The 14,197-nt window shown below is 37.4% G+C and overlaps 1 protein-coding gene across 2 annotated transcripts in view; it reads right to left on the bottom strand.

Moving 5' to 3' along the window:
* Positions 1-14,197, bottom strand: part of AP3B1 (adaptor related protein complex 3 subunit beta 1) — a 239,032-nt gene that overhangs the window by 201,346 nt on the left and 23,489 nt on the right. For both annotated transcript variants that reach the window (XR_008792195.1, XM_056112560.1), the window contains exon 2: positions 7,773-7,848. Coding sequence is in view for 1 of the 2 variants with exons in the window: in XM_056112560.1 (XP_055968535.1) it covers positions 7,773-7,848 (76 nt within the window). In the remaining variant the exon portion in view is untranslated. The remainder of the gene's footprint in view (positions 1-7,772; positions 7,849-14,197) is intronic.

The raw sequence follows: 14,197 nt of genomic DNA, 5'->3' as shown, positions 1-14,197 counted from the left end.
TCAGGTTTACTCCTTATTCCATGACAACTGAACTAATCTAGACCTTCACCATCCAACATTTTCTCAAAGAAAATATGTCAAAACTGCAATACAACAAAATATTCCATTTCATTCGTGGAGTATAAAACAACATAACATGAGACTGACACCTAAGGATAGTAGATATGGAACAGGTAGATTGCTCCATAGCTGGAAGCCTGCCTCATGAACAAAAGGGAGAAGGCAGCTAGAATAGAGAAGGGATCACTAAGAAAAAGATGGCTGGAGGAATCGGTCGGGATGAGAGATGTGTGCAGAAAGTAGATAAAGAACCAAAGATGATGGCCTCTCAGTAGCTATATAGCAAAACAATGTCCAAAAGTAGAGAGAGAGTATGGGGAAAATTGTCTGCCATGGAGGCAGGGGGAGGGTGGAAAAGGGGAGGGGGGATATACCGGGGATATTGGTGGTGATAAATGTGCACTGGTGAAGGGATGGTGTTTGATCATTGTGTGATCATAACCCAAACATGAAAGCTTGTAACTGTCCCACGGTGATTCAATAAAATTAAAAAATAAAAATTCCATTTCTCCAGTAATCATGGAAAGTCAACTCATCGGAATGTTAGCAAAAATCAAGTTCAGGATTGGAGAGATAGTAAAGAATAAGGCCATCTGCTTTGCACATGCCCGACCCTGGGTGGATCCTAGGTCCAATCACATATGGTCCCACAAGTTCCACAAGGAGTAATCCCTGATGGAGAGTCAGGAGTGGCCCCTGAGCATTGCTGCAGATGAGTGTGAGTCCTACCCAAGAAAAAAAAACATAAAAGACACTCACATTCATTACGTAAAACAATGCATGTCAAGTTCTCCTTAATTCATCATTTTCATCAAGTCATAATAAAATATGGACATATACTATTCACCTAAGACATACATTTTTAGGAAATATCAAAAAAAAATAATTACTATTTCAACTTGAGTCCTTCTGTGGTGTATAAGTGACCACAGGATTTTAAAGTACGTTGTACTGGCATATATCTGACTTTACCCAACATATAAAATGTTGGAAACATTACCCCATGGTTCTACATAAGTCTCTGTTATTACCAAAGAACAATAATAGAAGGAACTGTGACTATCATTATGGTTTCTCACTGGTAGACATTGCTGATAAGATTCTCGGCTGAATCACAGAGCTACAGCTGTGAAAGACAGAGTGCCATGCAGAGCCAGCACTCTGATATGCTTTACAAAGTAATATGGTAAAACAAACAGCACATTTACTATTCTGACAGATTAAAATGTTAGCAAGTGTAAAGGCTGTTAACGAGAAGTACAGATTTCAGACTATTCTGTGATCATATAGGATGATACAAATCCATATTCAGGGCTCATGAGCCCAAATTATAAAGAGAAATTTAAGTATTACAAATTACACTAAGACAAAGAATCTTGAGACACATATAATACTCTGAACTGACCTCCAATGAACTAACTTCTACTTAAGAGACGTTTGGAAATGATGCACACATAAATGAACATGAAATGTTTTTAATGATTGTAAAAGCTTCCACACTGCTAGAATAATATATGTATGAAAGTACCATTAGCAGTAATGTAAATCACAGTTAAAAAAAAACACTTCCATACAGAACTGTGATAAGTATTAATCTAATTAAAAATGGTAAAAAAGCAAAGAAGGGAAAAAAATGTGTTTAACAGAAAAATATTTCAAGCAAAATAAGTAAAAAGTATCTAATACATTGGGGGATTAGCAAATAAGGGTAGTTGAAATTTACTGTAGTGGAGCCAGAGAGGAAGTGGCAGGGTTAAGGCACCTGCATTGCATGTAGCCAGCCCCAGTTCAATCCCTGGCCTAACATGGTCCTTCAAAAACTGCCAAGAGGGACCTCTACGCATGACTGGATATAGCCCAAAACCCTCACCCCAGAAAAAAAAACATAATTTTTTTAAAGAAAGTATTGAAAATACCAGAGCTTAAAATTTAGCACTAAAAACTAAAATATACTGGGCCAGGGAGATAGTTTGAACAGATGGAGTGTATGCCTTATATGTGCAAGGACCACAGTTTGATCCTCAGCACTATACGGCACCCCCAAACACTACCACTCTAGCCCTGGGAGGGCCTCAGCACTGCCAGAACAGTGTAGCACTGTACTGGTGGATCTACACACCAAACTGTCAGGCTTATACCATAGGGAGGTCTCCCAGAACAGCCCAGACCCAACACTGTGAAGGGCCCCCCACCCCCAAAAATACACTGTGAAAGAGAAATTGAACATGTAAATTAGCAATGTAGACAAAGCAAAGAGACAGAATCCTGTCTATTTCCCCAAACCTGATCTATAAATTTACTGCAATTCCACTACAAACCCATATAAAGAGTTAGTTACTTTTATTGTTTTACTGAAAGAGACAGGCCACTTCTAAAATTTACATGGAAAAGAAAAAGAAGTAAATAAAGGAATCTTTTGAAGATTAAAGGAGTTGGGCCAGAGAGCTACTACAGGTACTTGCTCTGCACACAGCCAACCTGGGTTTGATTCCCAGCATCTGGAACGGTCCCCTGAGCACTGCCAGGAGTGATTCCTGAGTGCACAGCCAGGAGTAAGCCCTGAGCATCACCAGGTGTGGCCCAAAAACAAAAACAAAATCAAGGGTTACAATTTTTTCTTTTAAGGCTACAAAAATAAAAAGTGGGGTATGTTGAAATGGTAGTCACAGAAATCAGTGATTCGAATAGAAAAGTGAGTTTAGATGTGACTCGGAAATAATTTTTACTATAGGTTGACATGAAGGAGAGTGAAAGAGAGAAAGACAGATTTTCAATACAAAATATGTATACATGTGAAACAACTACCCCATATCTACGTGAAAATTAAGTGAATTTCTAATCTATAAAATAAATATAATCTGAAAAATAAATTCCAGAACTAAACATAAAAGTGAAAACAGGGGTAGAAATCTTAATAACATTACAAGAAGCCAAGATGTCTTCAGTAACAACTCATTTTATGAACCTACCTCAACCCCAATAAAAAGCTGCACCAAGGACAAAGATTAAAATAATGATCCAATATCACTTGAATACATAAAAATATATGAACATGAATACTGCAAGTTATATTTTAAAAATAAAATAATGCAAACATTTGAAAAAATTAAAAATCTCTAATAAAAATTAGAAGAAAGAAAAGTATTCCACCATCCCAACTATTCAACATCATAGTGGAGTTTAATTTGATGCAAAGAAACAAGAGAAATAAATGACAGAAGTATCAAAAAATAGGGTACTAGAGTACACCAGGTACGACATTTGCCTTGCATGTGGCAAACCCGAGTTCAATCCCAGCATCCATATGTTCTCCTGTTCAGAACCAGAATTAAGCCCTGAGCACCACTGGGTGTAACATAAAAATATAAAACAAAACAGATATCAGAAAATAAAATATAAACCTTCCATAGTTATCCAGAAAAATCCAAATGCAAAAACAAAAAAACTATTAGAGGTAAGAAGAGATGTCATTAAGAATAGCAGTATAGGGGCTGGAGTTATAGCACAGTGGGTAGGGTGGTTTTCTTGCACGTGGCTGACCCAGGTTCGATTCCCAGCATCCCATATGGTCCCCTGAGCACCGCCAGGAGTAATTCCCGAGTGCAAAGCCAGGAGTGACCTCTGAGCACCGCCAGGCGTGACCCAAAAAGGAAAAAAAAAATAGCAGTATATCTACACAAGGAATACTATGCAACCAACAGGAAAAATAAAGTCATGAAATTAGCTTATAAAAGGATGGACATGGAGAGTATTATGCTGAGTGAAATGAGTGAAAAGAAGAGAGACACACATAGAATGATTACACTCATCTATAGGGATATAAAAAAGCATAATATGAGACTCTTGCCCACGGATAATAAAAACAAGGGCCAGGAGGACTGGTCCACAGATGAAAGCTTGCCACAAGTGGAAGGCCAAGGCGAGGGCAGTTAGGATAGAAAAAGGAGCACTATGTTGGAAATGATCAAGTGCTGATTTACCTGTAGGTAAAGGGCTATACATAACTGTTCAATACCTATATTACAAACCATAAATGCTCAAAAAGAAAGAGACAGTGAGGGAGCCAGAAAGGGATGGAGCACGTGGGGCAGGTGATGGAAGGGAAACTGGGGACATATGTGGTAGGAAATGTATACTGGTGAAGGGACGGGTATTGACTGAAATCCAGTCATGAACAACCTTGTCACTATGTATCTCATGGTGATTCAACTTAAAAAAAAAAAGTACAGGTATTTAAAAGTATTTACAATCCCACTCACCAGAGAAAATTGTAAATGTTTCATTATGCCTTAAATTACTATTTATTTCTCCTATAATATCTGTCTCTGGTCTATCGAGATATAAAACAAATTTCTCCTAAGGTGCCTCTAAAGTGAGGTTTCTTCTGACAGCATTATACTTCTTGTATATCTTCATCATTTTCATCACAGCCACCTTCTTTTATGTTGATGAGCTGGACATAAATTCTCTTAGAACACCACGCTGTCACCTGATTCCCCTGGTTAGCTATTTCCCTATAACTCCATTCGCATTCTACCTGCATTTCACATGCAATGTAACCAACTTTTCAATGCTGAACTACATTTTCGTTGTTGATGACAAAACTCCGTTTTGTGACATGAATTCTTCACTGAGAAACAAGGAAGGAATACAACAACATGCACTGTTATCTGCATGAACTGAGTAATATGGTCACACCGCGACCAAAACACTAACAAACAAATTGGTAACAAACAAATCATGATGCACATTAGCTATTTACACAGAAAGTTGTGAACTCAAGGGACAATGTTAATACTTGTACATTAGTTACTCAGTTACTATATGGAGACTGCTGAAACTTGGGCTATCTTATTGGAGGACTCCTCACAGTTCACTAAACTGTGGTAAATAAAATCTATGTACATCACAATCAAAGAACTGTAAGCCCATTAATGACTTCATTTGTTCAGCATTAACATTAATACATGAAAAATTTATGAAAGACTGCCCCTCTATACCCCAAGGACATAAAAACATTCATTCAAAAGGACATATGCACACCATTATTCATTCCTGTACTTTGTACAACAGCTAAGGTATGGAATCAATCCAGGTATTCAACAACAGACAAATGGATTATGAAGATGTGATACATACACAAAATGGAATACTAAGCAGCTGCAAAGAATGATGAAAGCACGCAATTTGCTCTAACTGGATGGAACTGGAAGATATTGTGCTTACTAAAGAAAGCGAGAAGGAGAAGTAGAGAGAGAACAAAAGGGAATGCCCCGCCACAAAGACAGGGTGGGACAGGGGGGTGGGGGATGGGAGGGATACTGGAATCCGTGGTGGTGGAAAATGGGCACTGGTATAGGGATCACTGTATAATTGAAACCCAAGCACAAAAATTTGTAAGTCTACAACTGTACCTCATGGTGTTTCACTAATAAAAAATTTTTTTAAAAAAAAGCCAGAAGGAGAAAGAAAAACACAGGATGATCTCACTAATCTGTGGTATATAGAATATCTGGATGAGGAAATGTAATGTAGTAAAGGGGGATAGAGGAGGTGCCTAAATCACCTTTGACCACAAAGTTTAGAGAGAAAGAAAGAAATTAAGGAGAAAAGGAAGATGAGAAAGAGAAGTAATGAGGAAACAGGGTTCAAGTTTCAGTTTACTGTTGATGTGGGAGAATGGTATAATCATATATCCAAGATTTTTTAATCAAATGAAAATATACTAAATAGTGCTGGGGTGACAGTACAGCAGGTAGGGTGCTTGCCTTGCATGCAGCAGACCCAGATTCAATCCCCAGCACCCCATATGGTCCCCCAGCACTGCCAGGAGTAATACCTAATCACTGCTAGGTGTGGTCCCTAACTCAAAAATATTAATCTAAAAAAATTATACAAGAAACATATCATCATTATATAGTTATTGTAACAAAAAATAACAATAGAATGGACGCTGTTTTTGTTTAAATAAGTAAATAAATAACTGGAAAAAAAAAGATTCCCCCTTCTTTACTGTAATCCTACAATTCAAACAGCAAGTAATTTATAAATATTCTATAGATATAATTATATCTTCACACTCATTTGCTTTTTTAACAGAATACATGATACTCATAATCCACTTTCATAAGTGAAACTTGGAATTTAGTATCCAAAAATAAAAGAATAGAGATTTTAAACTTTTATATGGTTTCCTCACCTGCTGTAAGCTTTATTGTAACAGAAGAGTTCACTTGTGCATTATACAAATTTATCATAATGTTTACCTTATTATATAAAAAGTGGAAAATAAAATCAACAATGATAGTGAATCAGAAAGCATATTTTTGTAATAACAAAACTGGTTTTATAAATTTAATTCCACTGAGACAAAAGCAGAACTTTTCAGCATTAGTCATAGGAATTACGCCAGTTTTCATTAAAAAGGCCCTCCCGTTGATCATCGAATTGCTCGAGCAGGCCCAGTAACGTCTCCATTGGAGACTTTGTTGTTACTGTGTCTGGCATATCGAATACTCTCGGTAGCTTGCCGGGCTCTCCGAGAGGGGCGGAGGAATCAAACTCGGGTCGGCCATGTTGGCTGCGTGCAAGGCAAACGCCCTACCGCTGTGCTATCACTCCAGCCCCCAGTTTTCATTATGAACATTAAAATTTTCATTATGAACATTAAAATTTTCATTATGAACATTAAAATTTTATGAACATAAAAATTACGCCAGTTTTCATTATGAACATTAAAAAGTCAAACACAAACTGCAAAATTAATTTATCAAAGATATTATTTATAATTAGGAATTGCTTATTTTTATTTCTCTGACAATGGAACCCCTCTAATAACATATTAGTCAACTGTTTGGATTTTGCATTACAATTGTAAACTGGCAAATACTCTTACATTTACTAATACTTATTCAAAGTCATATGTTATTAAACTGAATGAAACAGTTCTGTTAGTAATAATGGAAGTTGAAACATATGAAAATATGGTATTATATTTTAAATTCTAAAATGACAAAAAAAATGGCTAATTGTCTCTGTATGGAATCTATATATTCTGTATATAAGCTTATTTATTCTGTCTTTGAAAGAATTAGCTCTATCACAGGAGAAACATTAGAGAAAAAGAAATTAAAGCAGAAAAGATGGAATGAAAAATAAAATAATCTGAATTTAACACTTTGGTATTTTTTCCCAAATAGCTTAGACAAAGTTCTAATTATTTGTTTTTGCTTTGGGACCATGCACCACAGAGCACAGGCTTACTCCTGACTCTGTGTTCAAGGATCAGTTCTGGTGGTACTCAGGGAATAATTAAATATTACTAATATTTAATTAAATTTTAATATTATTATTTTATTTTTAATGTATTATTAAATTATTGATATTTAATAATAAACATTAAGAGGCAAATAGAGGCTGGAGAGACAGTACAGCGGGTAAGGCATTTGCCTTACATGCACCAAACCTGGTTTTGACCCTAGGCATCCCACTGTACTTTCTCCCTGAGCACTGCCAAAAGCAACTCCTCAGTGGAGACCCAAGAGTAACCCCTGCGCATCACCAGGTATAACCCACAAAGTTAAGCATTTTTTTAAAAAGATTTTTTAAAAGCAAATGGGATGTCTGCTTTGCCATTTAACACATCATTTAATGTACATATATAAACACTACTTAACCATTATTCAACAACTAAAACAATCTATTTTACCTACCCCAACAATTCGTTTCATAGCATCCAATTTAGCAGAATCTTTATTGCTTTCCAACATTTGCTTTAGATCTTCATTCCTATTAAAAAAGAAAAATTTCCGTATTTCAATTTTAATATTGGATAGCTACTATAATACATTATTTTATTTAAAATATGACAGGCATAAAACATGATAGAAACAATATGATAGGCAATATTAAGTTATACATTCTTATTGACAATAAATGTCTCATAATAAACATTAAGGTGCTATACTATCATCAACTCCACCAATAAAACAAATATAAAATACACACCTATTTTGCCAAACTACTTATGTAAACATAGGCATACAAGTTCTAATATTCCAAAATTTCTTTCTTCTAATCAGGACAAAAACAGAAATATTCTTGAGTTAGTTCCAAAACTCTTTTCATTTGCCAAAATAGTGAAAATGTCAAGAAAGAGTGCAGATATAAAGGAAAGCTACGTATCACTCATGTTATCCCTTTTTTTCTCCTTTCTCCCATGAGAATACAAATATGAAAAGAAGTCACCACTGATAATCCATAACTCAAATAAGTAAAAGGTAATTTTAACATTGTAACAGGGGGGATGAGGTCATGAATTTGGGCAGTTAGTGAAAAGGATAAAAATCTAGGCCTGATTCAAACTCCAAGCAGAAGTTGACATCAATAGGGTATGGCAAGTGAGCATGAAGGCTGAGACAGGCATGGCCTCCAGATGTCACCATTCCCACCTTGGATGATAACGCAGGTGCTACCTGATGCCACCAGGAAAGGTAACCCCAGAGGAAGCAGATATTTGCTCTTTTCCATGGCTGTTAGCTATACAAGCCTACTTAGGAGACAGTCCAAACAAAATAATGTCTAGGCATGTGAGCTACAAAAAGAGAAAAAGCATGTGTAATCGTTGTGAATGAAGTTTCTTTGGTTCACATCTGACCAGCATCGATTTTTCAGATTCACATATTCTCATCAACCAAAGTTATCATTATGATCCCGAGCCATATCTTCCCTTCAGTATAGCAGAATAGCCATTTTAAAATTGTAATTTACTGTAGTGAAGGTAAGACAGCTACAAGAGCATAGTGTACATTGTTACTGCACCTTTACCATCAACAAAGGGCCCAGGATCTATCCCCACTGTCCTGGTGTCCCTTCCTGTCTGCCTCTTCCTTCTTCCTACTACTTGAGAAGAAAGTTGGCAGTTGGCAACACACTTGGCGGAAAAGTTTTTCAAAACACTTATATAGCTCAGCAGGATGCTCAGGCTTGACACCAAAGCATTGTCCTTAAAAGAGAACATCGCTAAACTGGCTCTCATCAAAACAAAAGCTCTTGCTTTTTTGAAAGACCCCACTAGGTGGAAGGGAAGAAATGAAGTACAAAGTATTTGCAACCACATATGTGACAAAGAACTAGTAACCAAAATAATACTCAAAAAAAATGGAATTCTAATATTTAATGGTGGGGGGGAAACCCGATTCAATGAGAAAAAGAGAAAAAGAAATTTATGGACTGCATTATGAACTTCCACAATTTCCTATGCACAAGTCCCATCCACTAATGTGACTTCAAATGTTAACAAGGTCTTCAAAAAGAAAACTGTGGTTTAAAAAATGTCATAAATATGAAAACTGGATCTTTATAACTGGGTGACCTCCTCTACAAGGGTGGGGCCCCAGTGACGTTCACACAAGGAAGAATGACCATATGAAGACTTAAGGAGAAGGTGGCCATGGAGAAGAAACCAAACCTGCCAGCCCCTTGATCATGAACTCAGAGCCTCCAGAATTCGAAGGAAAAAAATGCTGTTGACAAAATCACCCACTTCGCAGCATTTGTAATGGCAGCCCTAGAAAACTCACGCAGGAGTTAAGTGCGACCAACTGCCACTGCAGTGAAAAAGTGAAAAGCTAAGCTCATCCCCACTCCCTAAAAAGAGTAGAGGCAATGAAATTTATTACAAATTACTCTGCCTTCCCCAAGCAACTCATAAAATTTAATGCAATGCTAACCACTAGAACACAAAAATAATTACAACACCTGCATTTTTCTAACGAAAAATACTATACAGCTAGAAAATGTGCAGTGGAGACAACAAAATATGAAACTACCAAAAAGGACAGAGAGATAGTACAGCAGCTGGGGTGTCTCCCCTGCATGCAGTCGATGCAGTTTCAATCCCCGGCATCCCATATGATCCTCCTAGCACTGCCAGGAGTGGTTCCTGAGTACAAAGCCAGGAGGAAGGCCTGAGCACTGCCGGGGGAGGCTCCAAAACAAAAACAAAGAAACCTACCAAAAAAAAAAAAAATATGTTAAATAATAACTGGAATGAATTAAGAATTTCTTAAAATTTTTCAGGTTTTCATAATAAACGGGTAAATAGAAAAGGGAAAAATTTAACAAGTCCACACAGCAGTTTTTATTTCTTCTTTTACTTTTTTATTTTACTTAATTCCCGGCAAGCTACCAAGAGTATACCGCCCGCATGGCAGAGCCTGGCAAGCTACCCACGGTGCATTTGATATGCCAAAAACAGTAACAAGTCTCAAAATGGAGACAATACTGGGCTCACCCGAGCAAATAGATAAACAATAGGAGGACAGTGCTACAATGAAGTGCTACTTAATTAGCAAACACATAAACATATAAAATTTACCCAAAATAAACTTGAAAAATTTTCATGTTTTTAAATCACTGTATCACTGTCATCCTGGTGTTCACTGATTGTCTCAAGCAGGCCCCAGTAACGTCTCCTTCGTCCGGGCCCTGAGATTTTAAAAAGTGCCACATTCGAGGCTCTTTCAGGGTCAGGAGAATGAGACCCATCATTGTTACTGGTTTTTGGCACATTGAATACACCACGGGGAGTTTGCCAGACTCTGCCATTGTGGGCAGGATACTTTTGGGAGCCTGCCAGGTTCTCCAGAGTAAGAACTAGATGATAAGATGTCGCTTCAGGAAGCAGGGTTTTATAGTCTCTGGGTCTTGGCCGTTGATGGGATTACACAGCGCCAGGGCAGTTGGTGGGTGTAACGCCTACATACTGGAAGATGGGGATCTGGGTGGAGGAGGCCCCAGTCCCAATTTGAGCAGAAAGGACCCAAAAGATGGTGAACTATGCCTGGGCAGGGCGAAGCCGAAGCCAGAGGAAACTCTGGTGGAGGTCCATTGCAGTCCTGATGTGCACATCAGTCGTCTGAACTGGGTATAGGGGCTAAAGACTAATCGAACCATCTAGTAGCTGGTTCCCTCTGAAGTTTCCCTCAGGATAGCTGGCACTCTCGCACAACCACCCATGCAGTTTTATCTGATAAAGCAAATGATTAGAGGTCTTGGGGCTGATACGATCTCAACCATGTTTTTAAATAATGTTCAAAAACATAGCCCTGAGCTAAGAGAAGCCACTGAACATGACCAAGTGTGACCCAAACAGAAAACAAAGTAAGAATTGAGTCAAAATAATGCTGAATTTTATACTGATAGTGTGGCGGGAGGGATACTGGGAACATTGGTGGTGAATGGCACTGGTAGAGGGATGGGTACTGGATCATAGTATGAATGAAAAGTAATCATGAAACTTTGTATGTCTGTAACTATCTCACAGTGATTCACTAATGTGTATGTGTGTGTGTGTATTATTTAAATCCAAAAAAAATCTGAATTTTAAATATTTTCATTTGACTCTGCTGAAAACCAATACCCATTTCAAGTAAGTTTTTTTTGAGATTTACATAGTTGTTCATTTATCTAGTTACCTAAAGCTTTCATAGCTTTGAGTACCAGGATGATGGTTTTATTTTTACATAAGTGACATCTTGTGGTGTTAAGCGGTATAACTTTTTCTTTCATCTTAAACATGTACCTGTTTTTGCAGTTTCAGAGAAGAGTTTAATATGAACTAGAAGGCAAAAGAAAGTCTTTCTATCACCAAGAAATAACTCCCATTTCAGCACCAAAAAATAAGCAGCAAGTATAATTCTAAAAATAAATCAACATAATTTTACCCTACATAAAATTACTTAGGAGGTAGGATTTTTACATACTATAACTATCAGTTCTTTTTTGAAAAACCCTAACGTCTACACTATTCCTTTTAAGGACAATGTAAAATAAGAGGGGATAACCCCATTTTGCAGCACTACCGTTTGCCTTGCACACGGCTGACCCAGGTTCGATTCCTCCGTCACTCTCAGAGAGCCCGGCAAACTATCGAGAGTATCCCGCCCGAGCCTGTCAAGCTACCTGTGGCATATTTGATATGCCAAAAACAGTAACGAAGAGTCTCACAATGGAGACATTACTGGTGCCCGATCGAGCAAACTGATGAACAACGGGAGGACAGTGCTACTCTCCGTGTCAGTGCTACTAAAAGTATAACTACTCAAAGAAGATTGATCCAAAAGCTTTGGCCAAATCACAATATACAGCTCTATTAGAAGAGCCTACAAGCTGAGAGCAAGCAGAGACTTACAGAGCAATTCAATGGTGAGATTTACTGTTTAGAGTAGAGAAAGAATTAGGTGCTTCTATTTTGAACTCTTTTTCCATCTCATTGTTCCAGTACTTAATTATTTTATATTTTTACATAAGTACTTATTGACTATAGACTAGAAATTGATTTGGTAACAGAAGCTCCTTCATCAGTTTGAGAGCACTTCACTGTAGCAAATTACCTTCCTTTTCCTGAAAACACTTAACAAAACTTGAATACTCAAGAAAGCAACTTCTGAAACTTAAATTCAGGAATGATGGAATGGGAAAAGTGAAAAGGAATACTGTTTTCATTTGAAGTATATCCTAAAAAGCTATTAAAATCCATGAAGGGGAGAACTGGATTTTTTTTTCAAAACCCACCAAGAAATTCTAAGACATGGGCATCTATCTATTCATGCTTTCAGAATTATGCAAATGAAAATCTCTACCTATAAGTGGTGCATTAAACACATGAAAAGGTAGGCAGAAAAGAAATCTAGAAACCGGGGTCAAAATTTACCATTCCTAGTACATAGTCAAAGGGATTGATTGGTCTTCATAATAAAAGCATGTGTCTGATGGGGAGTCTTCAATTTCCAATTCAAACCTATACGCTCTGGGGCTCTCATTTTTGACTCAAATATAATAATGGGACTGAAGAGATATTACAGGGTGCTTGCCTTGCACGTGGCAGAACCAGGTTTAATCCCCAGCATCCCATATGATCCCCCAAGGACACCCCAGGAGTGATCCCTGAGCACAAAGCCAGGAGTAAGTTCTGAGCTGTCAGGTGTGGTACAAAAACAAGCCAAACAAAACCCAGGAAATTCTAATCTAATTATCCATTAACATTCTAAAAGAACCACGAATCATCCAAGTGAACAGGAAATTCTCCTTCATCGATCACAAAACTGCAAAACTGAAAAGGGATAATCTGCTCCTACTATCAAGACTTCCTCAACCCTTGCAATGGAACTGAAACTTCGGTGATAGATGCAGTAAGTTTGAAATACATGGAGGGAGAGGTGTCAACCTATGCCACTGAAATGCTATGGTATTGATAACCAATAATAAATCAATACATAAAAAAAGAGGTAAGTAAAACTGGGTTAAAAAAAAAACAGTTCAAAAGTCTCTACATTTGATACAAGAGATACTCCTCTTCCCTCTTAAAATTCCTTTCTTCCTCAAGATTTTATAACAATTTTCATCTGGCTCCCAATTGCATTTGCAACACACCAACAAATGAAAGCAATAAAAATCCTTGCCCGTTCTAATAAGAGCAAAAACCAGCATAATAAGTAAATTTATGGGAGAGCAAGGAGGCATTTTAAAGAGAGTAGTTAAGAGTAGGCTGAGATAGCAGAGGGGATGGGGGAGGGGCAGACAGTAGTCAAACTCTAGGCAAGAAGAAAGAAAAAAAAAACCGTGCCAAGTAGGTAGGTCATTCTGTTCTGAATGAAGTAATTAAGTAAGTAGCTACTAAGCATTTTGAATAGTGGATAATCCCTGTAATGGCTGCTGTTTGGAAGCTTCTGAATAAACTTCTAGATATATCCATGGTACTGGAACTTCAAAGAGTCTACACTTTTCACTGTAACTGTGAAGCTGGAGATAACTTCCTAAAAGCACTGGCCATTAACCAGGATAGACTGAATTTAAGGGTCCAAAATCCTTGAAAGAGGAGCACACGAACACATCAGCTTATTTCCCTGACTGCATTTCCCAAGATGCCATGTGAGAGAATACAGAACTCAAAGGAAATGATGGTTTTCTGAAGAAATACAAGTTGAAGTTCAGGAATATAAAAGCAACCAGAACTTGAAGAGCAAAGACTCAGAGGAGGAAATAATTAAAAATTCCATCAAGTAGGCTATATTCAGAGGATTCCAGGAAACCCAGCAAAAATAATAAACAGCAGCTAGGAGGTTAAATACCTGAA

The sequence above is a fragment of the Sorex fumeus genome, unplaced genomic scaffold, assembly GCF_029834395.1.
Source record: "Sorex fumeus unplaced genomic scaffold, SorFum_2.1 ptg000018l, whole genome shotgun sequence".
Lineage (NCBI taxonomy): Eukaryota > Metazoa > Chordata > Mammalia > Eulipotyphla > Soricidae > Sorex > Sorex fumeus.
This window is presented reverse-complemented; position numbering and strand designations above follow the sequence as displayed.